The sequence below is a fragment of the Vigna unguiculata genome, chromosome 9 (assembly GCF_004118075.2).
Source record: "Vigna unguiculata cultivar IT97K-499-35 chromosome 9, ASM411807v1, whole genome shotgun sequence".
Classification (NCBI taxonomy): Eukaryota; Viridiplantae; Streptophyta; class Magnoliopsida; order Fabales; family Fabaceae; genus Vigna; species Vigna unguiculata.
In genome coordinates, this window is record NC_040287.1 from 29,306,073 (window position 1) to 29,332,513 (window position 26,441).

A 26,441-nucleotide genomic window follows, 5' to 3' on the forward strand; every position below is an offset into this window, starting at 1 on the left:
CGGTTCCTGGCCAACCGAGACATATAAGGCGAGGTAAAAAGCAAAATCTGCACTAGTGAGATCACTAAAGTAATTGTGAGACTAATTACTTTAAATGGGTGGATGAAAATGGAGTAATTAATTAATTGCACAACACATATGTAAAAAGCATAATTTATACCTTTGTGTACAAAGGGATACTTTATTTTGGTACTAATTGTCATTTTAATCGAAAAAAAATTGTATTTGAAGAAATATAGACTCTTTTAATTCTAGTTATCAACTAACAAATATGTTTACCAAGTCATTCGGAGACCTAAATTTAAGAATGACAATGTGGGGCGAGTCATGCGGGATGGCCGGTAAGAAAAAAGTGTGGGAAGGGTCGAGCATTTTAGCCCGTTAGTCCACCAAGGTCTGTCCTACATAAGGATGTCAACGAGACAGGTAGTTTACGAGTAGTAGCTCCCATATACCTTATTAGCTGGATAAATACACGTCCTATATTCGTACCCATATTCGTGAGGGTATATGTTACACGGGTATCCACATATTTTTTTAGTATCCACTGGTAGCTGCGGGTATATACAAAAAAAATAATATTTAATAACATACTTTAATCATAAATTCAAATAAAAATACAATGCATAACATTCATAAATTTCAAACAAAGTACAAATAACCCATTTAAATAGTCCTGAGTGACAATTTACAAAAAAAATGAAGATTTTTTAAAACCACCGATAAAAAATAATCCATTCAAAATCAATGTGTTAATGTTTTAATCATGTTTTTATATTTATTTTTTAATTTAAATTAGAATATAGCAGGTACGAGTATCCATGAGTATTGATACTATGATACCCGTCCCCATCCTGTTAACATGCGGGTATAAAAAAAATACCTATACCTGTTATCCGCGAGTATCCATTTACAATATTTATTTCCTACCCGTTATGGGTTTTATTCGTGAATACCTACAGGTACGGATTTGTTTGACATCCCTAATCCTACATAACCTGCAGCCCGCATGCACCAACAACGGATTGTCCCGCATTTGGCTCGCATAGTCCGCATTAACTTAATTTTCTAAAATCAAGCATAACAAGTTGTGTGTTTCTTCAAATCAACTTATTTATTCATGTTTCTTCTCCGGTCCATCCAAATGTAGCTTGTTCATTCCCATTCATCCAAAAATATCCCATATTCGCGTTTTTTCCTTATTTCTGTCCAATTCAAAGTTATTTCTATTTTCAATAGACTTGTACTTAAAAATTACAAATTATAAAATTGTGAATATTACTTATTTTAAGAAATTGACTTACATAAATTATTATTACTACTAATTGAAGTAAATAAAAAAAAAAGTTATTAAAATTTTTATGCGAACCGCGAGTCAAATGTTATGCGGTGGAAAAGAGAAATTAGGCCGCATTGTCATTTTTACCTAAAATTGATTATATGTTTAACAACTTTAATATATATAATTTATATGTATTATAGCCTAAAGGGAAGTCTTAAATATTCACAATTCAATTTATTATATTTATATTATTAAAGAGGTTAGATAACCAGCTTAGACCCATCTTTTTATATTTTCTTATTTATAAATACATAACCATATGTACTTCATATACATTAAATTTAATTTATGTCTCTTTCTTTTTTATTTCAGCATAACTGATATAAAATTTTATCTCATCATCAACCTTAGAACAAACTTAATCGTTACTTGTACCCTATAAATAAAACATAATATTATCATTTATAATAAAAATATACATATTTTCTTTTCTTGAAAAAAAAAAAGTTATAATTATATAAATATAATATAAGGGATAAATGTGAAATAGTTATAAAAAAAATTGAAATATTAAATGTTTGCAATAGAAATAAGTTATGGAACTAAAAATCAAACAAAATTAATATAATTTTTATTATGTAATAAATTAAAAGTATTTTAGTAATTTAATAAAGAGTCAAATATAAAAAAGAGATAAGTATTATCAAATGAGAACAAATTTAAATATACAAAATTTGTTATCAATATCAAATACAAATCGAAATTCTCTATTAAGTTTTTTTTGTGTTGTTGTCTGCCACTCATGTTGGTATATTAAATTTATTTCTAATATATTTTAAAACATCAAATTTTGTATTTCTTAGTACTGTTTAAAGCACAACAAAAAAATAATATTGAAGAATTTAACGAAAAATGTAAATTACGTAATATATTTTGAAACAATAAAATTAGTGTTAATTGGTATATTTTGATAGCACAACGATAAAAACGATAAAACGGTACATAAAAGTCTAGAGCAAAATCCAAATATTTTAGAATGAAAGCACATCTGACTAAGAAAAGAGAGTGATAGAGATAAGATAGGATTGCAAATGAAGGAAGAAGTCAAGAATAAAGTTTCCTATTGTGAGAATTGGTAGATAGAAGTTTGAAATGAGACTTGGTGGTGGAACTCATAGGAATTCAAGAATAGACCATACATGTACAATTACAAGAACACATCAAAATGAAAATATTATGAACAATAAAATAATCACTTTCTCCAAACACTCAATTACATAATACTTTTTTTTTTTTTTTGCTCTTTTAAGAACCAAACAAACAACTATTACCTATATTTGGAAGATTACTATTAAAAGTTGAACACTTAAGAGAAGATAAAATGGCTTTCTAAGGTGTTTCTCTTCATTGATGATCAATGCACAGTGATAACTGTATAACAAATTAAAAGAATACCTCCATACAAGTGACATCATCTTATAGCCCTTTTTATTCAATGACATCATCTTGGTTTAGAGAAATTTAAATAAAATAATATTAAAAATACAAAATAATTTATCATAAAATTCTTATGCCAATTTTAATTTTTTCTGGGCTTTGTAGACCCTACCTGTCACTTTTTTTAATTAAAGATGTATGCATTTAACAAACACGAAAGTTCCTGCAAATCACGGAAGGGAAGTCAATTTATTATTGACTATTTGTGTAATTGCATTATATAATTCCTGATTATTTTATTTCTATTTTCAGCGATAAATTTGTTAACTTCGTAAGGGTATATTTTATATATATATATATATATATATATATATATATATATATATATATATATATATATATATATATATATATATATATATATATATATATATATATATATATGGCAGCAGGGTTTGCACTAATGAAACAAATAATACTTCAGTATTATTTTAATGCTATTTGAAAATTTTCTAAATATATATAAATGGAGAAGATAGAGTAAATAATAAAAAGACACATTTGAGAAATAATATGAAGTCAGTTTAAAAATAATAATAATAATATAAAATATATAAAAAGAAGGAAGAGGCAAATATGAAGTATGCTAAAACTGTGTGCTGAAGAGCAGTAGAAAGACCATTTGGTGGTTTCAGTCAAGCGTGATCTTCTGGCTATTAATTATGGAATATCCTATAATTCAAAAACATATTTAAATGTGGAGAATTTTCAAAAGTTAAATGCACTCATTTTCAATGTGTTGATATGGTAAAAATTATCATATTAATAATATATTAAAATTAGCTACAACAAAATTAAAACATTTTACTTGTGAAAATATGTATTCACTTTTATGATAATACAAATAAAATAATAATAATAATTATTATATAATTATAAAATGAATTAAATAATTTTTGTAACTTTATTATAATTTTTTATTTACCTAGGTATTTTTATAGTTAAAATGATAAAATTAATAAAATATTTATTTTAATTTTTAACTTTTTTATTTAAAGGATAAAATTGGAAAACAAATATGAACATAAAAATAGAAATCCCTCTGTATATAAATATAAATAAATTGACGAAGCATCTAATAAATTTTGTATTATACCGATTTAACCCATATTATAGACAAAATATTAAAAAATAGTTTTAAATAAGAAATTAAAAATAAAATACATTTTAAAATTTAAGTCATATTAATGAAATTAATTTTAATTTAAATATAATAATAATAATTTAATACATTTGTATGTATGTATTTATATGACATTCTAAACTTAGTTAGCATCAACCGTTCGGAAAAGTCTTTACAGGCAATTTTAAAACTTTTCCAATAAAATGAGAGAAGGAATTTTTTGTGTTATTGAAACAATTAATTACAAAATATGCGATGCTTAAAGAATTTTTGAATCAAGTTTATAATTCATAATAGAGCTCTTAATCTAACTTAATTGTTTTTTTAACATAATAAAAAACTTAGTTAACTCAAACTCACAGGTGCTAGGAAAAACTATTCCAGCATTAGAATAATCCCAAGTTGTTTAGAGGATTGGTTAGTAAATTGCCTATGAAATGCATGAGTGCATGTCAAGTGGACTTTTCTTTCTTTCTTTTTTGTTCATAACAAAAGTTGACCTGGGTATTCTGGTTTACAGATTGAATAAATAAATAATTAATAATATTAATAATATATACTCACATATAGTGTCAGAAATTTGTACTGTTATATAATGAACTTATGGGTTTTTTTTCTTATGGCTATCATAAACTTTTTAATAAGAATAATATTTGGGAAAAAAATTCACCCTTTTTAAACTCTTGCAAATTTAATTCATTCCCATGTGTTACACAGAATATGAGATGATTTCATGCGGCAAGTCCATATTCTTTATTTATAACTTTAATCATGTGTAAAGAAACTAACCCTTTAATGTTTATATATGTTAGAAAATTAGCTAATTAAATTTACTGTAGAGCGTTTATCTTATAAACATGATATAGCAAAGGAATTCAAAAAAAAAAAAAAAAACTCACATACAAAGAATGTGATTCAATTAAAGTGTTAATGAATTTCAAAACTTATATACAAGAAAGAATCACTAAATCACATATTACAATTTCAGTTAATTTTTTTTTTCTCAATATTACAGCTTAAATGTTACTAAACGAAGAAGACACATGAATAATGTTTCTCACACTACATGGTTTACGACTTAACAAACACTAATAAATTAGGATCTAATGAGACCATTTGTTGCATATTAACAACAGACACTCTGATACTGATCATATAATCTATGAATCTTTGATCAAGATTTTAATGAGTCATTTTTTCCATCATATTTTAATTAAGATTTGTGGGTAAGAGGTATTTGGGATCAACTATATGACCGGTCGCTGAACTTGCACAAAAAATATAGGGAACCAAATTAGATTTATTATATATAATTTTTTTAATTAGAAAAAAGTTCTACATCTTTTCTCTTCATTATCTCTGCTTAAAATAAACACACAGTAGAATTTTAAAAAAATATTACTATCATTTACTATTATATCATGCTATTATTTCATGTTACCAAACTATGAATACCATTTTAAATAAGTCATTCGTGCCTTATCAATTTGATTTTGTGGTATTGTCAAATTCGAGGTCGTTTTCTCCGAATTGCATTGTAATGAATTTTTAAATTCATTATATTATAACTCTAAGAACTTTATATATTTGTTTTTTATTGTCTTGAATTCTTAGTTCTCATGAAATTTTTCAAGTTTAGTTAACGTAAATGCATTTTTTTTAATCTTTATCACAAACCTACTCTTTAAAAAAAATCAATTTTTTTACTTCAATCTCAATCTGTGTTTTCCAACCTTTATTTTTCAATCTATCTCTTTGTATTTATTTCTCTTCACACATTTTCATGATAATTTACATGATGAAAAGATCTTATAACCAGATAAAAAAGTCCTAATCTCTTTTATAAATCAATGTCTCCATTAAATTTTTTTATTTTATCTTTTATTATAATTTTTCATAATATAAACTTAATATAAATAATATATAAATATAATTTTAAAAAATATAAATATATATAAAAAAAAACAAAAAACAAAAATTGGGAGAGTCACACTGTCACCACATAGTTTCGCACCTGTATATGACAAAAGATAAAATAAGAGAAAAACTAACATATTATAAGAAAAAAATTAAATCAATTTGTTTGCCTTTTATATATATATATTTTATTTTTTGGTGTAGTGCTTTATTTGTATTTAAATATGGTTATAAATTCTTATTAAAAAAGGAAAAAATTTAAAAGTTATATTTCAATATTTATTGAGAATAAAACTAAACATTTAAAAAATTCTTAATGAATTAGAATAATTATCTTCAATGAGAACATATTAATAAGTGTATTTTTGGGAATTTTTCTTGATCTTTTATTTCTTTCAATATATTCTTTTCATTTTCATAAAAAAAAATTATCTTTATTTTAAATAAAGTCTTTAATATATATATATATATATATATATTATTTATATGAGATAAATACTAATCTTATTCATTTCAAATATTAAAATACATGCGCTTGAATAGTATATAATGATTATAAAATGTGTGTTTCTCATTGTAAATATAACACTTTAAAGAAAATATCATTCACCTAACTATAAAATTATATATATGGATATCATTTTAATGATCATCATATTTATATTTTTCTATGATTTCATTATTTGTAATTCTCTTGTATGGTAAATAATATATTTATCATTAAAATTAAAATGAAACGAGAAGTAAATTGTACCATTGAGAACACCTCGACACTATAGAGTGACATCATGTTGATTGAGAAATCAAGATTACACTATAATCTCAGTTAAAGACATAAAATATAGGATTAAGATGACAAAGAGATCAAGGTACATTATAATTAGTATTGTTGGTGAGGTAACTATTACTTAATCATTCCACATTTGTTACTTATTCACATAGTTGACTTGAGCATCAAAGTATTTTAGTATGCATGAGCTTCGTCCGAACGTCGGAGATAATCTTTGTCTTGTGGGATTTATTTCAGGGTATATCTTTGTCTTGTAAAAACAAAAATATTGATTAAATTTCAAATTACATGAAATGTTGTAAGTTTGACTTTTTAAGTTGAACTATTGGATTGATAACATATTTTTCACAATTATTAGTAAACGTATGCTTTCATTAAATTTGACGGTAAGATCATTTTTTATAAATTATATCATTACATTAGCGGCAATAGTTAACAATGTTACTCTTAGCTGAATTAAATAAAGTATATTTGATAACATTTTAATGTAAATGGTAACATTTTTCAAAATTCAAATAATTAATAAAGGGAATATGGTGGAAATCAATACGCAAGTTTAATATATATATATATATATATATATATATATATATATATATATATATATATATATATATATATATATATATATATATATATCTTTACAAATCAGCAATGATGCGAAACTCTGAAATTTTTGTTAAAGGAAATCTTACATTTCTAAATTTACATTGTCAATTGAATCTCTCTTAATATTTGGGAGACAAGCATAGTGTTAATGTACGAGTAGATTATTATAGAGCGAAAATTCCATGTAAATTCCATCGCGGGTCCGGTGTGTGAAACTTTAATGTTAATACAACACAAAGCTACTTAACAATGTTAGCTTCTATATATATGAAACAAAAAAAAAACATAGTTTAAATCCAATTAAATTATTGTTCGTTGTTCATGTATAGCACACATTTGAGACAACGAAAGTTATAATTTAAATGGAGACATATTATTATAAACATGTGTGTGTGCATACATATAAAAAAAAAATAGACAACAGAAAAGGAATACCATGAAGCGTAACATTTTTTGATGTAAAAAGTAACGAAAATTATATATTATAGTGTCGAAGAGAAGAACAGTAAAAGAAGTGAATTTATGATTAAAGGATAGTTCCAAGAACGTAGGAATTAAGAATCGCAGCATAGTGTACGCTGAGAAGAAAATTTCCAAGTTGGGTCTAAAGCCTAGAAAATTCATCTAAAGGGGTCCGAAAGTAATCGTTTCAATGGGGCAATGGGGTCTTCGTCTAGACCAAAAGAAAAGATCATAAAGTTTGAAATTCCAAGTAGCTACAATTGTTAACGACCAACGACCAAGTCATCGTTTCCACACATTCCACCCTTTTTTTCATCGCCGTGTAAATGGAAACGCATATGCATGTTCTCTTTATATTCTTGCTTCCATTTTTCCTTTCAACAAGTGTCACCACCACAGCACCTACGTAGAAGCTTAGTACGAAGCTTGCACTTTCGGGAACATATATAAGTATTATTATCACACTTTTCTTTATATTTTCAATTTTCACCGCATGAGAAACAGCTAGAAACAATGGAAGAGGTAATTAACTCCATTCGACGCGCTTCTGAATTGGTTCAAAAGCTTGAACAAGACCTACCCAACTTGGCGAACCAACCAGGGACGCTGTCCCTGTCCATTGATCAGATAACTGAGGCTTTCACAGCTGCCAAGGAAAAGCTGTTGCTGATTTCCCGACACACCCAAACCTCGGAATCTCCTCCAATGTTGCTTCATGAAACGACACCCCAGCAGCCTCAGATGGATGCTACTCTAATGCAGGAGTGGTTAAGGTCTAGTCATGCACTAACCATTGATCAGTTGTTTCAAATGCAACGTGCTGCTGCAATGGGAGGGAGAGAGGTCGAAGATTCAGAGAGAACCATTGGATCTGAAGGAGATCAAGCCCAAGGAATCCACGCATCTTCTTCACGACCACGAAGAAGGTATCTATCTATCTATATCTTTTTAACAGTAATCACTTTTAACAAACTTTAACAACACTAACTGAAATTTCTTAAAATACATTTCATTTTTTGACTGAAAGATGAGATATGAAATAAGCGTGTTCAATAGGAGGGGACTACAGAAAGGTATTTATGGAGAGGTGTTTAGGACCCTCCTCGTACCAATAACAGATCACTTACAGATAAAGTTACCCACAATAATTAAATCAAAAAGAAAACAAAAGTACAGTAGTGGAGGGTTTTAGGTTTTTCCAGCTATAGCGATAAGCTTTAGTTTATGAATCTTAATGGGGGTGGCTCAAAAAGTAGAAGGAAACTTTCCAAGCTCTTTCTTGGTAATTAGGCAACGACTCACACAGACATCATATCAGCTACATTGTTGGTTAATTAACAACAGTAAAAAAACATGTTTTACAAAGTAGTTTCTCGGACATTATATGATTATGTCTCTAATTATACACATTAACTAGAAGCAGGGAAGCAAATCAAGAGAAGAAGAAAATTCTGGTTCCTGCCCCACAGTTTGGGAACACAGAGATGCCACCGGAGGATGGTTTCACTTGGAGGAAATATGGGCAGAAAGAAATACTTGGATCCAAATACCCGAGGTATGGTTGGTAGTGGTATAGATATAATTACACGTCTTCATCAATGCAACTTATATCAAGGGTATCGGGTCTTTTAGCTTACCTGTTAATATATATGACTATTTCTTCTTTCCTAATATTTTTTGTACTCTGAACTATCATAATGGAACAAAATAAAACGAAAACAATGTACCTGCCAACTTTGAAATGGCCAAAGCCCCATAAATAACCTCTTCTTCATTATAATCTTCTCAACTTATATACTATCTGTGCTAACTAGTAGTCATAAACAAATCCACTGCATATTGATTTTGACAGATGTGGTTCCCATGCAAAGCATTTTTTTCGTCTGCGCCGTAACTGCTAAACATTCTTAACTTTTTTTCATGCCACACCTCCCTTCATTCTGAGATTCTTTTTTTCTCCAGTTAGAAAAGTCACCACCAATATTTATATATATTATATGTGTGTACATGAAGTAACGCGTCCACACTGTCCCGCACAATGAATAACTGGCGGTTGAGGGATTTCATGACATTTAATTCACGGCTTGTAGTGACCACTTCATAAGCAATTGATATATGAAGACAAAAATTTCTTTTTCTCTTCTACGCATCTGTGAACCACAAGAAAGAAAGTCACATTGAAAATGCTTTCATTGCTTGATGAACCATGGAATCTTGTTTGGTTGGTAGTATCTTATGATACCAAGAAAGAGTTAAATTAATAATTGCAGCGATTGCTATGTGCTGTTCTTTTTTCCTGATTGGAAATGGTTCTTTCTTTGATCCTTGGCAGGAGTTACTACAGATGCACACATCAGAAGTTATATGAATGCCAAGCCAAGAAGATGGTGCAAAGACTTGATCATAATGCTGACATATTTGAGGTAACATACAGAGGGAAACACACATGCCACATGTCCTCCACAGCACCATCGTCGGTTCCTCCAGAACATATTTTGGTGGACATGACACAAAATAGTAACGCCATTTCCTCTCAGTTGTCTCCGTCAGTGAATCTCAGCCTCCATCCCGCTAGTGCCGGCGCCGCCACCACTAGTGGCAGGGGCGGTGCCTCCGCCTCAAGATACGGTGGTGATTATCCCGTGGTGGATATGGCTGATGCTATGTTCAACTCTGGTAGCAGCAGCGGCAACAACAGCATGGAATTTCTCTTCTCTCCCACCGAAGATAAAACTGATGCAAATTGAAAACAGGAAGAGGTGAACATTACTTTGGCTTCTGAAAAAAGCCTAATATTACATTATAGGAAGGAAGCAGATTTATATAATCTTACTTATTATTTTATAATTTGGCTAATCCAATTATATAATCAGTGAATAATGAATCAATTCTATAACTTCAGTGGTGAGTTATTCAACAAAAAAGATTTTGAATTTTTTCTTTTTCTTTAACTTTTCTCATATTTTTCTCAATTTTTTTCTCAGATTTTTTTTTTCGTCTAACTTATCTCATATTCTTTTCTCTTTTACATATCTATTTTCATCTTGGCTTATGTATGTTTGTGCTCTTTCAAATATATATTTATTTAACTTTTCGCAAAAAATAAATTCATTTTTTCTTTAAATATAATCTTTTAACATCTAAATTTTGACGATTTTCTCGTATAATTTAAGATGACATTATGTATAATTTAAGATGATATTTTGTAAGTGTTTTCCATTTTTAATTTTTTTACTTTTTTATTCTAAAATCATTTAAATGATACTATCTCCTATTATAAAAAAAATTATTAAAATTTAATTATCAAAATATCATTATTATTTATAATAAAAAATTGTATTATTTTCATCATCCGTTGATGATACGCTGTTATAAATCATAATGTAATAAACTACAAATGTTATGTATTACAGACATTACGTTTTTGTCTACCACTCGTGACATAGAGACCATATTGTAAAGGGAGAACAAATTTATTTAAATTAACATTCTAATTAATTTAAAATATTACGTCGTTTATCGATAAAAGTTAAAATATGTTGTCAATGTAAATTAGTTGTAATTGTTTTCCATATCATCAACAATAGTTGAAAAATTAAGATGAAAACAAAGTTTTTTTTCCAAGGTTTAAACGTATAAATGACCTCTATAATACTTTTGTTTATTGGTTTTCGTTTTCAGAATTTCTTTCGTTTTAATCTGTGTAATATAATATGTCATTTTTTTATCCACGTAACTACGCCTTTCATGAGGTGACATCATTTTGTTTTTATGACATGACTCTTTATCAATCACATAATCGTTTAACAGCAAAATAATAATAATAATAATAATAATAATAATAATAATAATAATAATTATAATAATAATAGAAGGAGTAAAATTTATATTATATATAGAAATCAAAATATCAAAATCATAGAGATATATTCGGAACTAGAAAAACATTTATCACTTTTCCCTTCATCTATATTTCCTTTCACCATACAACTCAAAATTGTATGGATGGTTTAACCCTTTTTTTTCTTGAGCAGGATAATAAAATATGTAACACACTATAAATTCTTTCATATCTCCCAAGTGTTTTTCTGCTAAACTTTTATAAATATTTACAAAAAAAAAAAAAAAACTTCTTTGATTTTGACGAGAATTTTGAAGGTTTTACCAAAATATTTTGCGGAAAAGTCTCACCAATATTTTAGTGATAACATGAAGAAAAGCAAAATCATTTAGTTGATTAGATACTTACAACTCTTTTCTTTTACAACTTTTATGTGACAATTTTCCCTAAAAACAATTGTACTTTTGTATAACGGAACGGTGATGTTAGGAATACTGGACATAAGATGTTCGTTTTGATTTTGAATACCACAAATTTTATAAAAAAGAAAAATTGATAGATAAGAACATGAATGTTTATAAAAGAAAAAAATATATACATTAAGACAAAAATAAATACTCTTCTTTTTTTGTGTAGTTTAAGTTTGCTCCTTCGTTTCGCCGCCCATTATATATCTGCCATTGCAATCAATATGTCATTTCCCTGTCATCAATCAGCAGCCACGTAACCAATTTCATCACCACCCTATCAAAGGAAAGAGACTTGTTTTTCTCCTCTTTAAAGTGTTTCTAATTTTTTATATTTTCAATTATATTTATTATGTTATTTATATATTTAGATATTTACATTTTATAACTTTTACTTCTTCTTGCAGTATTATTAGTTTGCATTACTGAAACTTGACCGTGATGATAAAAAATTATATGTAGTTTAAATTTTCAGACAATTCAGTTTAAAAGACTTGGTTTGGATTTTTTTTTTACTTAAAATCAAATCAAGTCGAATCGCATAATTTTTATGTTTAGTTATGATGTATTTGTGTAAAAAAAAAAAAAAAAAAAAACAACCAAGAGTTTGACATGTTAGGTGTGCACTTATGAATGGTGGAAGTGGTATAACCATATTGTACTTTTGTTTTATTATAGTAATATTGATTGCACTTTAAAAAAACTATTTTTTCTTTTGTTTGAATTATGTGAGAATAATGATAAACATGTAGTGTATAAGATTATTGGATCTTAACTTATTCGTCAAACAAAACAAGTTAAAACACAAACATACGTCACTAACTACTTAGGAGAGGGCAGTGATATTTTGCTTCATATACTCGTAAGTAAGTACAATTTTTAAAAATTATCGATCAATTATTTAAGTATTTTACCAATATAATATACAATTTTTATAATATCATTGTATGATCAACGTTGTATACACTAAGTATACGTGGAATGTATAAGTGATCTGATTTTGTTAAAATTATTATCAAATATTTAAAACAAAATTATTTTGTTCTTCCTCGTTTTATTTATTCTCTCTTAATTGTGTCTCTCTAATTCATCATTTTTATTTTAAAATATTGTTAGATACAAGAAATCTACCACATATTTTACGCAAATAGTATATTAATAATGAAATTCAACTCATTGTTAACACATTATACTTACATAGTTTGACCTTTATGTAATGTTTTGTGTTATGCATATGTAATTCATATATAATATTTTGAAAGGCAAACTAAACACAAGCACAAAAGCTTAAGTGGGTGTTTGTAAAAGTGTATTTAGTGGCATTAATGTATACACATTTTTTGTTCACTTATATATGCTAATTAATTGTGTTAATTTTATTCGTACTTAACTGAGATATAATAAACAAACAAATTAGATGTTATGCATGTAATTAACTATGCTACAATATCTCTTACATCAAATAAATATAAAAGACAAATTAACACATATCTAAGAAAATTATTAATAAACAAAGCAAGCAAAAAGATATGAAAAGTTTAACGTAATAAAATATATAGTTTTTGATGAAACTATTGGTCTATTTCAATATAATATATATTTTTCAATATTTAAAGGATATATATTTATTTATTGTCTAATGTCCATGAAGCGTCAATTTTGGGGTAGGTCCTTGTTTTGGTTTTAGGGAAGGAGGTTTATGGGAGATGGAAGTAGAATGAAAAACAAAATGTTTAACACTACAAAATATCCATTTTTGGTTTTGCTAGCTAATTACCTACATCTCTCCTCTTGTTTGTTTGATTATGTATATTCCACCCATTAATTACCTTCTCCATACTCCAATGTTCTTCCACTTCAATTATTGGCCACACTTTGTGCCCACTTGCTAAATCTTCCTATTGTGTTCAACGTCACAGTAACCAGACTAAGTTACAACATTCTCATGTTTTGCATAGCAAAATCCTATACTTAATTTCATAACCCGTTACAATTTATATATGTTCATCACACTGAGTTCAAAGGCTCATGCATGCATGGCATTGCCTAAGAAGATAAAAAAAAACTGCACAAGAGTGCAGCATCCACAGTAGTTGATTGATTCCGTCCATTTTTAAAGCACATAGAAATGGACTTGTCTACCTTACACAAAAATAGAAAGAGAATTAAATAACTCCATTTAAAATGATTGGTATGATTCTTATTTGTTTCAAAATGATGTATTATTATATGCACCAATCATTTTAGATGGAGCTGTTCAATCTCATCTTTTAGTTTGGTAAGTTAGAGAAGCCTTTGACAAAGACATACATCACATTTGATGACATGTGAGAATGATCTAAGGTTATTCTCTCCATGGTACACGAAACTTGGAAGATGCAAAATCTAAAATATTCAATCTCATCAACGCATGGTTAAGATTCCACAAGGTAACTGAAGCATCAAAATTCATGTCCAAACTCCGAGAGCAAGTTCATGAATGCATCTGATATTTTCAACGCAGGCTTGTCATTGGACAGTTCAAAATCCTTCAAATCAGACCACAGGTTGGCATCTGTAAGATCACTGGGGTCAGTCTCATCATTGAGACATTCTTGTTTAACAATTGGGCTTTGTGACCTCATCGGAGGACATTCATGTTGCTGTTCTTCATTTGGAACATTCAAGTCTTCATGGGAATTCTCAAGAAATGAGTCCCAGGTTTCAGAACATGTCACCATTTGTGGAGCCTTGAGGCTGTCTTTGCATGTGTGAAACCCAATGTACGTAATATTGTACATATCAGGATTCTCTTCTAACCGTTGCACTTGTTTTGTGGCTTTGCAACCTTGTTCATACTTCCTGGTGCATCTGAAGTAACTCCTGACAATAATTTATCAATAAATGTGAGTTAATTAGAACACAAGTTTTGTGCAACAAAAATACAATTCAACTCATTCTACCCATGAAAGTTTAAACACTAGTAAGCTTGAGTGTCCTAAGTAGTAGTCTCAGTGTACAGCAAAGTTTCCTCATTCGGGTTTTTCTGCATTAATTTCCTATAGTTGCGTGATTGAGTTCAGTTTCTACATTTTGCATGATCATTTAAACAACACAGAAAAGAATGTACTTCTAGCATTCCCAATTAAGGTGTTTTTTTAAGATGATATTTCTACATAGATCACTCTCTTGCTCAAACTAGAAGCTGAAAGGAACCAAAAATAGAAAAAGAAAATGAATAGTGCTGCAATTTTTGCTCGAATTGAACGAGTGAGTATCTTTGCCTGGTTCAGGAAGAAGGAAAAATCACTGTGCAAGAAAATGGAAAACAATGATTACCTAGGAAACTGAGAATTTAGAATATCCTTTTGTCCGTACTTTCTCCACGCACGATTATCATCAATAGTGTGGGAAACTATGGTCCATGTCTGTTCCGTCTTCCTGCCCACCAATTCAAGAAATACCGTGCATGTTATTTCGTGTAATAATACAACATATTGCTGTGAATACGAATATCTAAAGAAAAATAGCCATATTCCTCATTGCTTTATTTTAAAAAAATATATATATTAGCCTTTTTTATGTAAATATGAAGTTAAGTATATAAGAAAAAGAAAACTTGATGTGAAATAATTTTATTGTTCCATACGATCATATCAAGGTAGGCAACTACCACTAAGCTAAAATAAAGGAACCCACTTGAAGCACACAGTAATCAAATCAAAGAATGAGAACTAAAATATTCCAAAAGTCCAATAGTTAACTTAACCTCAAAGCTTTAATTTTCTTTTTTTCTTTTTTCCATCAAGAAAGACTAGCTTTACTCATATGAAGAATGCGACTATAACAAGGACTCTGTCCGTACAGTTCCCAATTCACCAAATCCTCTCAGTACCACCTCCCTAATCACTGACAAAACAGCCTTTCTTGACTGAGAAATCCAAACAGTATAATTCATTATGGATAAGCTTTGTGTAAGGTTTTTAGTATTGTAAAAGATAAAGAAAAAAACAAAACAAAAGAACTTTTTGAGTAAACTAAAATTAGTTGATGAATAAATAAAAATCAGTGTGTTAACTATAAACAATTAAAAATCTGAGATAAAAATAGATCACAGAAGCGAAACGAGAAAGAGTGAAAGTAAGACCTTCGTTTGTAGGAACCTCTGCGATCCTTTGCGAGGGGCAACGATCTCTTTCTACTCTCAGTTGAATCCTCAGACCTGGGATCAATGCTTGCAACCTGCGACGCATCTTCCCCAGAAATCAGGAGATTCTGAGCAACCTCGTCTTCACCCCTTGCAGGCTGAGAAGAAGTCAACATAGAAAGAGTTTGAGCGAAAGATCTCTGCACATTGGTGACTAGTTCCTTAGCTGCAACAGACCCATCTGGGCCAACAGGGTTCTGAAGCAGAAACTTGAGCTGAGTGGCATGGTCGAGACCCAGAAGAAGCTCTGTGATGACCCTTTTGTTCATGGGTGAGGAAGGTGTGATTGGTATTGGGTGTGTTGTTGGTGGGTAAGGATGTGTATTGTTATATATTTGAGAGGAAATTTAGGATTAGGGAAGAGTGGGTTTGGAGAGAAGGAAGAAAAGGGTGGGGTTTTGCGAGGAAAGAGAGATAGCAGTGAAAGGAAAATGTTGAGAAGGGAGGGGGTGATGTTGAAGGATCATGGAAGAGAAAAATTTTCCACAGATAATAACTTGCTTTGCTTACAAAGCTAAACATGACGTTGTTCTTCTGATGCAAGCCTGACACTGCATAATTTTCTTTTTTTTTTCTTTTCCTTCAAAATTAAAACTTCCACCACTTGGACCTGACAACTGTTCTTATTTTTCTTAATTCAAAAAAAGAAAAAGGTCACTGTTTGTAGTACACAACCACGCTGCTCCTTTTAATGCTTATTAAATTATTCACTATTTGTTGTTTTATCAGTTTACCTTTGTAAAAATAACAGTAACTTTTACTTATTTATAATTATCTCCGTGAGAAAGAAATAATAAATAATAATATTATTAATAGAAATATTATTATTATATTTATAAAAATAATTAACGGTGGGTTGAGAAACTGCTATATAGTTCTTAAATTTTATAACTTTTGTTTTTATTGAGATGAAATCATATTGCAAGAAGTACCCGCACTAAGGTCTCTTTCTATTATGAGAACATCAAAAATATTAGTAATGAATATTTATCGTTAAAGAATCGAAATAATATATTTAAAATTTATTAAATTATATTTTATATAAATATCATTTTAAATAAATATTTTTAATTTTTATTTATTTATTAAATATTTTTATATTTGATTATATCTTTTATATAATATTTTAAAAAAGTTAATATCAAATTTGTCGTTTATTATTTTTTAACCTTAAAAAACGATTCTTTTTAATTGAATAATTACATTATTATTATTATTATGTTTCAAATTATGTAAAAGGTTAAATTTTTTTATTTCTGTGAGTAGTTTTCATTTTCTTTTTAAAAAAAAAAATTATTAGTTTATTCTTCATTGTAAGGCCTATTATTTCTCTGTCCTTTTATTTTAAGGGCTATCCAATTTATTGGGCCTAAGAGCTGGTCCAAAAAGGGGAATTCATACCTAATCTGTCCTAACCCTAACAATTCTGCTCATTTTCGAAAAACAGACCCTCTTCCCCTTAGAGTTGTTGTCGTCTATCCCTCTGTTAGGGTTTCGAAGGTTAATCATATTCCAGTTCAGCTCCATCTCGTTTCTGCTCATGTAAGTGCTCTTCAACTCATAGATTTTCCTTCCCTGGTTTAGTTTCGTAGTCATTGTTAGGGTTCCGTAATAAACCCACTTCTGCTCACTGTTTTCCAGCTCTGAATTTGTTCCTAGAGCTACCTGTGCTCCACGGTTTAGGTGTCGAGGTTTTCGTATAGCATTGTCCAGGTAAGGGAAGCTAGACCCTACTGTGTTTTCCGTGAACTCTACTTATTTTACGAGTATTTGATGATTGAATGGACTGTATGGAAATATGAGCGGTTGAAAACGCCTGTTTGAACTATTTGGGTGTGTGTGGGTGGTTGTTACTCGAGAGAACAGTGGTAAGCACTGTTTTTCTTGCCCAAGCGAGCCTGCCTCGCCTAGGCGAGATTAACAGAGGCTCGCCCAGGTTATTCCACGCGAATAGTCGCTCAGGCGACCAGCTCTGCTTTTGAGCGAGCGTCTCGCTCAGGCGAGGAGAGTCTCACCCAAGCGAGAATGCGCAGAAGCCACTATACCTGTATGTCGAGCTCTCGCCTAGGCGAATGGAGCTTGCCTGAGCGAGACCCTTCAGCCTGAGCAAAGAGTTGGGCGAGAGTGCGTTCTAGTTTGGTGTTTTTCCCTGTTCTTGGATGTTTGGCATGTAATTGATTGGATTATTGTATAATGGCATGAGGGGGATGAATATGCATGAGTGGGAGGGTGTATGGGTTGTGAATGACAAACTTGGATAATTCTTGGCATGTAATGAGCATGAGATGGTTGGTTATGAAAGTGGCATGATAATGAGATGAGTTAAAATTCCATATTCATGGATGGAGTATGAGGAGTTGGTATGGGTTTGACCTGGAATATAAGAGAGGTTGATTATAAAGGTTGACATGAGATGTATATGCGTGATAAATATATTACTTGGTTGTTTGAATATGTTTGGTATGTGGTCAATACGTAATTCCTTGGAATCTTTAGGTGAGATTTCAGGGTCGTGCTTCAGTGGTCGGGACGTAATTCCATGACCCATGTTAGTGGAAATTCATGGTGGTGCCCCATCTATATAATTTGGTAAGGATTCAAGGTAAGGTTGCATCCTGACACTCTAAGAAGTCAGTTAGTCTCACTTAGAGCGGACTGACTCTTGTGGTGAGAGTAGCAGGAGGCCTGAAACTCATTAAGGGCTAACCTTGTGTGTGGAGGATTGAAACATCGTAACACTTGTAATACTTAGCTCGGGGGTGAGCAGGGTAATTCACCACAAGTGCAAGCATCCGCTGAATCCGACTAGATTATATGTATCCGGATGAGTCGAGTCAGAGTCTTAGTGTATTGATTGGAAAGTCATTACATGCTTGGATGATGTATGTATATTTGACTATGAAGGTATGTCTGATTGCATGATAAAACTACTTTTGGCTCTAGCTTATCCTTTTGTTTGTTTGTTGTATGTTCTGTATGTGTGGTTCTCTCTTTTTACGATGATCATCAATTTATTGATGTGAGCAGATGTGAGAAACACCCGTGGCCAACATAGAGGTGATGGTTCCGCTGCGTAGCCCATCTGAGCCGGATTCTACTACTTTGGGCTCTTATTATAGGGTTATGGCCCATGTATTTACTTGATTTTTAAATTAAATTTTGGTGTACTGTTAAACTTTGTATTTTGGTTAGTTTTGGCATCGTGGTGTGCCTTAAGTATTGTAAGGGGTTGTGCTTATGCTCCAAGACCGCGCTACTACCTTATCCTGTGTCACGTTTCCTTTAATTTGAATTATTGATTAAATGGGACGTTACATTCATTAATTTATTTTTTTTAGTTTAAAATTGAAAAGTAATTTATTATAGAAAATTTCAAAACTTACTAAAAAAACTATATAAAAATTAAGTTATAATTAAAAAAAATTATGAAAAACTATATAATATATATTTTTCTTCTAATTTATTAAAAAGTAATATACAAAGACTCATAAGATAAAAACTATTAATTATTAAATAAATATTTCATTGTAATTTGATCAAAAATATTTATTTTTTTTAAAATAAAAAAAATGAGAGCAAACATAGTGAATTTGTGATTAACTTTTTCTTTTCTCCAAAAATAAAAAGAAACAAAATAAGTGGAGTGAAAAATAAATATAATATATAACAAAATTTAAAAGATAATACGAAAAAAAATTAAAAAAAAATCTTAATATATAATTTTATTCTTTATTATATTTCATGTTAAATTTTATTTTTTATTAACATTAAATATTGTATTTCATGAAAAAAAAAATAAAAAGAAAGACCAAACTTAATTTTCATTTGTTGTTTTTAATATATGTTACATATAATTTAAAATTTTTAGAAAACTTTGAAAATTATATACATTGAAAATTCAATATATAATTTTCCAAATTTACAAGTTATTTGTTCCTAAAATTCTGTGTGGGGAAAAACAAATTGTTAGCAACATTATTTTTCTAATTTTATAGATTCATATAATTATTTATAATAAATAACTTTCTTAAAAAATAATATTTTTATAAAATCGCGTGAATATAAATTTGAAAAATATATTTAATTTAATATTTGTAAATTAATTAAGAGTAAAAAAATTAAAAAGATAAGTTAAATATATTGTGATTATGGTATTATAAAAATTATCTTAATTCAATACTATAATTATGGTTATTTTTTGTAAAAATAATTTGATAGGTGTATATTTATTTGGTAAAATAATTTATGAAAAAATAGTGTTTTAGTAAGTTAGAAAAATAAAATAATAATATGATTGTAGGTAAAAATATTTTATTGTAGTTGAAAATATTTGAAAAAAAAATAGTGTAAAGTTAAAAATTAGAAAATATTAAACCTTTATGTTTATTAATAAAAAATATTAAAGAAGTATAGAATTTTTTAAAAAGGTTTTATTTAAAAAATATATATAAATTTCGAATATATCAAAATATACAAATTTTTAATAAAATTTTATATAAAATTTAAAATACAAAAGGTATAAATGTCAAAAGTTCAAATTTAAATTCAAAATTAAATTAGATTAGGCAATTATTTGTTGAAGTTATTAGTTGTTTAAATTAAATTTCGTAATTAGAACAAATAAATTACTCAGTAGTTTATTTTTCTAAATAAAACACTAACTTGTTTTTAAATTAAAATTTTATTACCAAGTAATTTATATTTTCTAATTACTAATTTTAGTTTAACTAACTAATAACTTCAACAATAATTTTTTAATTTCAATTTCAATTTAAATTTGAATTTTTGAATTTTATACCTTTTGTATTTTAGTTTTTTTATAAAAACTATTAAGAATTTTCATATTTTTCTATATTTTAAATTTATATATTTTTTCTAAATAAAACAATTCTTGAAAAACTTATACAATATTTTCTTTAAATAATTTTTTTTATAAATAAACTAAATATTTTACATTCATATTAATAATTCTTAACTTTACATGAAATTATTTTTTTAAATATTTTCACCTACAATATTATTATTTAATTTTATTTTTCTAACTTATTACGTTCAAACAATTCTACGTATATTATTTTAACAAAATATACATTTATCAACATTTATTTTAAAAAAAAAAACCATAATTACAATATTTTATTATGATATTTTTTTATTTTCCTAATTGTAATATATTTAAATTATCTTATTTATTATATTCACTTTTTTAATTTTTTATTCTTAATTAATTTGTAAATATTAAATTAAATATATTTTAAAATTTATATTCACATAATTTATGAAAAAATATAAATTTTTTGTAATGTAATTTATTATAAATAAATTTACAAATATATAAAACTAGAAAAAAAATGTTGCTAAGAATTTGTTCCTGATAAACCAAAATTTCAGCTTTGTAAAATTAGATAAAGCACGATAAAATTTAGTCTTTCACAAAAAAGAAAGTGTAGTACAATAAAAAGGTCTGGTTTGGGAAAAATTTTGTGATATTCTCTCTACTCATGCCAATAAAATTCAAAAGTGATTTATAGCAGGAAATTATGAATGGATACCGCAAGTCTTATGGGAAGGAGCAAGAACAATAATCAGAAATTAAGGAGAGAAAATATTACAAAAATACTCTTAAGTAATGACTAATTTTAGTGATAATATGTTTAATGATCAATTTAGATATCACTTTCTTAATTATAGACAAATTTAAAACCTAATTTCTTTCATAGCCAAAACTTTCCTAAGTAATATTAGTGACCAATTCATGATAAAAACAATTATAGTTACCAATTTAGAGATCAATTATAATTTTTTTAAACTTTTTTATTACCAATAATTTTTAGTTTAAAAAATTGTACCTAACTTATCAATGTAGTGACTAATTATTATTTTTCATTAGTGACAAAAAATATATTTAAAGATTAATTTAGAGATCAATTTCTGTAAACATTCGCTTAAATCGGCACTCGTTTAAGTCCACATCCCGCCTAAATCCATATTTGAAAAGATAAAATTCCCGAATCAATAATTTTGTGGCTTTATTTTCAAAAATAAATCTCAAAAAGTCATTTGACTTAATATTTTCACACACACATATACATATATGTGTGCGTGTTTATTCATATTATGTATAATATGAATAAAATAAAATAACAAGTTCTTCCTTTTGTAACATATCTTTTATATCTATCATATATTTTATATCTCTCATATTTTTAAAATTTTTTAACACTCATAATATTTCATACTATAATATGACTATTAAAATTTCATAAATTCGCATCCCAATTAAGTCTGCATCAAACTCTCAAGATCAAAATGTGGACTTTAGTGAATGTTTACTATAATTAGAAACCAATTCCTTTGGTGATCAAAATCTTGGTAGTTAATCTTAATGATCAATTTAGAAACCAATTTCTTTGGTGGTAAAATCTTAGTAGTTAATCTTAATGATCAATTTAGAAACCAATTCATAATAGAAACTATTTTAGTTACCAATAATGTATAGTTTATGAATTGATATCTAACTTGGTCACTATAGTGACTAATTATTTTTTGTCATAATTCATGGATTTTCACTAGTGAAAAGTATTCTAATTTTATTAAAAAATAAAATTAATTTGTTTATAATTTTAAAATTTAGAATATTTTAAATAATATTTTGTTAATTTTGTTAATATATTTAAAATATATTCTTTTAAACTTTCTCTCTTTTAAATTTTCTCCGTATTCAAAGCAATAAACCATTAGATTAGATGCGATTTTATTTTATTTTCTCCTCAAAATTAGGCCCATTTTTTTTAAAGGGAGACCTATTTCTTTTCTACTAAACAGTTATAACTTTATAAGAAATTAATATATTTTGATAAATATTCTTCCTGGCAAACATATCTAAGCATATTGAAAACCCCTCACCAAAAAAAGTTCCTTCTAACTTTTACACTCTTTATTGTGTATACAATAGTCACGCTAAGTTAAAATATATACCTCAGTTTGACAGCAACATATGAATATGCTATTTTTAAATTTATTGTTAGTGCAGTGTTCTTAATAAATTAACTTCTATTAAAAAGGATTATTAATAATAGCTAACCCAACAAAATATGGTTAATAAATGAAAGATGAAATAGAATGCATTTTTGAATATTGGTTGCATGCTTTATAATTTAATAAAGATAAATATATATAATTTTTTATTAAATAATTGTAATTAATTTTATATTTTGTTATCATTAGTTATGCTATCTATAAGAAATGTTTACTAATTTTATTAATAATTAATTTTTTTAGGATATCTTGGCTTATAATTCTTCTATAGACTTTTATTTCACACCTTTCAGTTTATAATATTCAAACTATATTTAAAAAAAGAAATCAATTCTAATCTACTCAAATTGTCTATATGTTAGTGTAATTTTTAAGGTAATACAATGAGTTAGGACATTGAGCTAGTTGGCTCAACCTAACAATCCATTTACCTCATCAATTCAATAGATTAGTTGATTAATCTTTTTTTTTTCAAAAGAATAAAAAAAAATTGAATGTTTAAATCTAAGATTTTTATTATATAAGTTTTTTTTTCGCCTTAAATCATCAAATATATGTTCGTTATTGTAAATAGGGATGGCAACGGGGCGGGACGGGCACGAGTTTCACTATCCCATACCCATCTCCGTAAAAAAAATTCATCCTCATCCACATATCCAAATCCAACGGGTATTAAACTTTTGACCCATCCCCATCCCCACCGGTAACGGGTATAATCTCGTACCCATACCCATACCCATTTTCTTACTACTTCAATATTAATTTTAATTAATTTTTATAAAATAATAAAAATTTTATGATAAAGGAAACATAATATTATCAAATATTCAATATTAGAATGATGATTGTTTCTTCCATATCAAATACTTTAAAATAAATTATAATTGTTTACATTTTATATAATAATACCAAATAAAATTTCATGAGAGCTAAAACAATTATTAAATTTGCAAATATTAATGAAACATAATTGATAAAATTTAAAAATATTTTTAAAAAAATATAAAAGAAAAACAAATATTCAAATTAAAATATATTTTAAATGTTTGTTTACTTCAATCTTTTAAATTCTAATAAATCTTTTTTTATACACTAATAAAAGTTATAATACATCATTTGATCAAAATGATACAAAGAACATAATTGATATTTTAAATGTTTGTTTACTTCAATCTTTTAAATTCTAATAAATATCTTTTTTATACACTAATAAAAGTCATAATACATCATTTGATCAAAATGATACAAAAAACAAATAATAATCATAATAAAAGTTTAAAATAAATTATAATTGTTTACATTTTAAATTATAATACCAAATAAAGTTTCATGAGAACCAACACATTTATTAAATTTACAAACATTAATGAAACCTAGTTGATAATATTTAAAAATATTTTTTAAAAAGTATAAGTGAAAAACAAATACTCAAATTAAAATATATTTTAAATGTTTGTTTACTTCAATCTTTTAAATTCTAATGAATATCTTTTTTATATACTAATAAAAGTTATAATACATCATTTGATCAAAATGATACAAAGAACAAATAATAATCATAATAAAAGTTTAAAATAAATTATAATTATTTACATTTTAGATTATAATACCAAATAAAATTTCATGAGAACCAACACATTTATTAAATTTACAAACATTAATGAAACCTAGTTGATGAAATTTAAAAATACTTTTAAAAAAATATAAAAGGAAACAAATATTCAAATTAAAATATATTTTAAATGTTTGTTTACTTCAATATTTTAAATTCTAATGAATCTCTTTTTTATACACTAATAAAAGTTATAATACATTACTTAATCAAAATGATGATACAAAGAACAAATAATAATCATAATAATAAAATTTTAACATAGATCTTGTATCTTTTGAACTTCAATTATGTTGGATGGTGATAAAAAAATATTAATGACAATTACATTAAATTTTTATATTGTAGTAAATAAAAGTTATTTATATAATTATAGTGAAAAAATTACAGTATGATTGATAATGAGTTAAAAAATAAAAAATAATTAAATAAAATATATCGAAATAGTATTATACATAATGAAAATAAACAAGAAATAAAAATATTAAAAAATTAACAAATGTTTACAAACAATTTGAGAGACTATTGAAAGAAATCGCACAAAAGAAAACAAATGTATAATTAAGGGTATGATAAGTTGAAAAATATCTTACAGATCTAAGAAAACTTTTCAAATATCAACATATATACTCAGTAGTTGAGAAATAACAAAAAATGTTTTAGTGAAATAAAAAATTTATTCAAATGAAACAAAAACTAATAATAAGAATAATAAGTAAATGATTTTTTTTTATATTACCTAGTAAACGAAATGTTTGTGCTATTAAATACTTAAATTGAGAGTATTGAACATTTTCATGTGAAAGAAAAATATACATTAAATAAAAATATTAAAAAATAATAGAAATATTCAAATGTGAGACATAAATTTTTTTAATTAACATACATATTTTGAACATAATTACATAAAGATCATGATAAGATGAAAAATATAATTGAAATGCAAATGAGTTTCATGACAACCCAAATAATTAGAATAAATAAAAAATAATATATATATATATATATATATATATATATATATGGTTATTTAATTAATTAGGAATATTTTAATAATTTAAACGGGAACGGGTAATATGGCGGGGATATGTACATCCCCATACCCATCCCCATACCCAATTGAAAAAGTCTGGGATTCCCCATACCCATACTCATACCCAGTCAATGCGGGGATTCCCCGTCAAAACGGGGACGGGTTCGGACAATACCCACGAGGACGAATTTATTTGCCATCTCTAATTGTAAACCTCATATCATGTTATAGTGACGGGGAAATTTAGACTAAATAATTAATATATGGTAGTGTTACTTAATTAATTTTGTTAATTTAAATTATTTTTATTAAAATAATTAACTTTTCTTTCTTTTTTCTTTTTTTCTTGACAATCTAGTTCAACAATCAATCTTTTAAAAGAGGAAGTCAAAATAAGTCAGATTGACAAGTGTTGTCAATCCTATGGACAAAGATCTTTGTAATTGAATGACGCATCGATTATTTTTCAAAAGCAATACCTTTAGTTATAGTTTACATGTTCTTACAAAAAGATTAATGAATAATTGACATAAAATTTGTGTCTCCTAATTCGATTTGAGAACATAAGTATTGATGGATGTCAA

The 26,441-nt window shown here is 27.1% G+C and overlaps 2 protein-coding genes across 4 annotated transcripts; one reads left to right on the plus strand and one right to left on the minus strand.

The window, feature by feature from the left end:
- The first annotated feature begins 7,926 nt into the window (after positions 1-7,926).
- Positions 7,927-10,589, plus strand: LOC114162951 (WRKY transcription factor 55). 3 transcript variants are annotated; one of them, XM_028046969.1, is made up of 3 exons: positions 7,927-8,606; positions 9,104-9,235; positions 10,013-10,589. In XM_028046969.1, the coding sequence occupies exons 1-3, from the start codon at positions 8,194-8,196 to the stop codon at positions 10,425-10,427; spliced, it is 960 nt and encodes a 319-aa protein (XP_027902770.1). In that variant the 5' UTR covers positions 7,927-8,193; the 3' UTR covers positions 10,428-10,589. The 3 variants fall into 3 exon arrangements, with proteins under 3 accessions (XP_027902770.1, XP_027902768.1, XP_027902769.1); XM_028046967.1 differs by having other exon boundaries at positions 7,929-8,606; positions 9,098-9,235; XM_028046968.1 differs by having other exon boundaries at positions 7,929-8,606; positions 9,101-9,235.
- A 3,345-nt stretch (positions 10,590-13,934) lies between these two features.
- Positions 13,935-16,640, minus strand: LOC114164744 (probable WRKY transcription factor 70). Its single transcript, XM_028049499.1, has 3 exons — positions 16,115-16,640; positions 15,307-15,408; positions 13,935-14,850 (listed from the first exon to the last, which is right to left on the minus strand). Exons 1-3 carry the CDS (start codon positions 16,441-16,443, stop codon positions 14,430-14,432), a joined length of 852 nt encoding a protein of 283 aa, XP_027905300.1. The 5' UTR covers positions 16,444-16,640; the 3' UTR covers positions 13,935-14,429.
- Between the last annotated feature and the right edge of the window lie 9,801 nt (positions 16,641-26,441).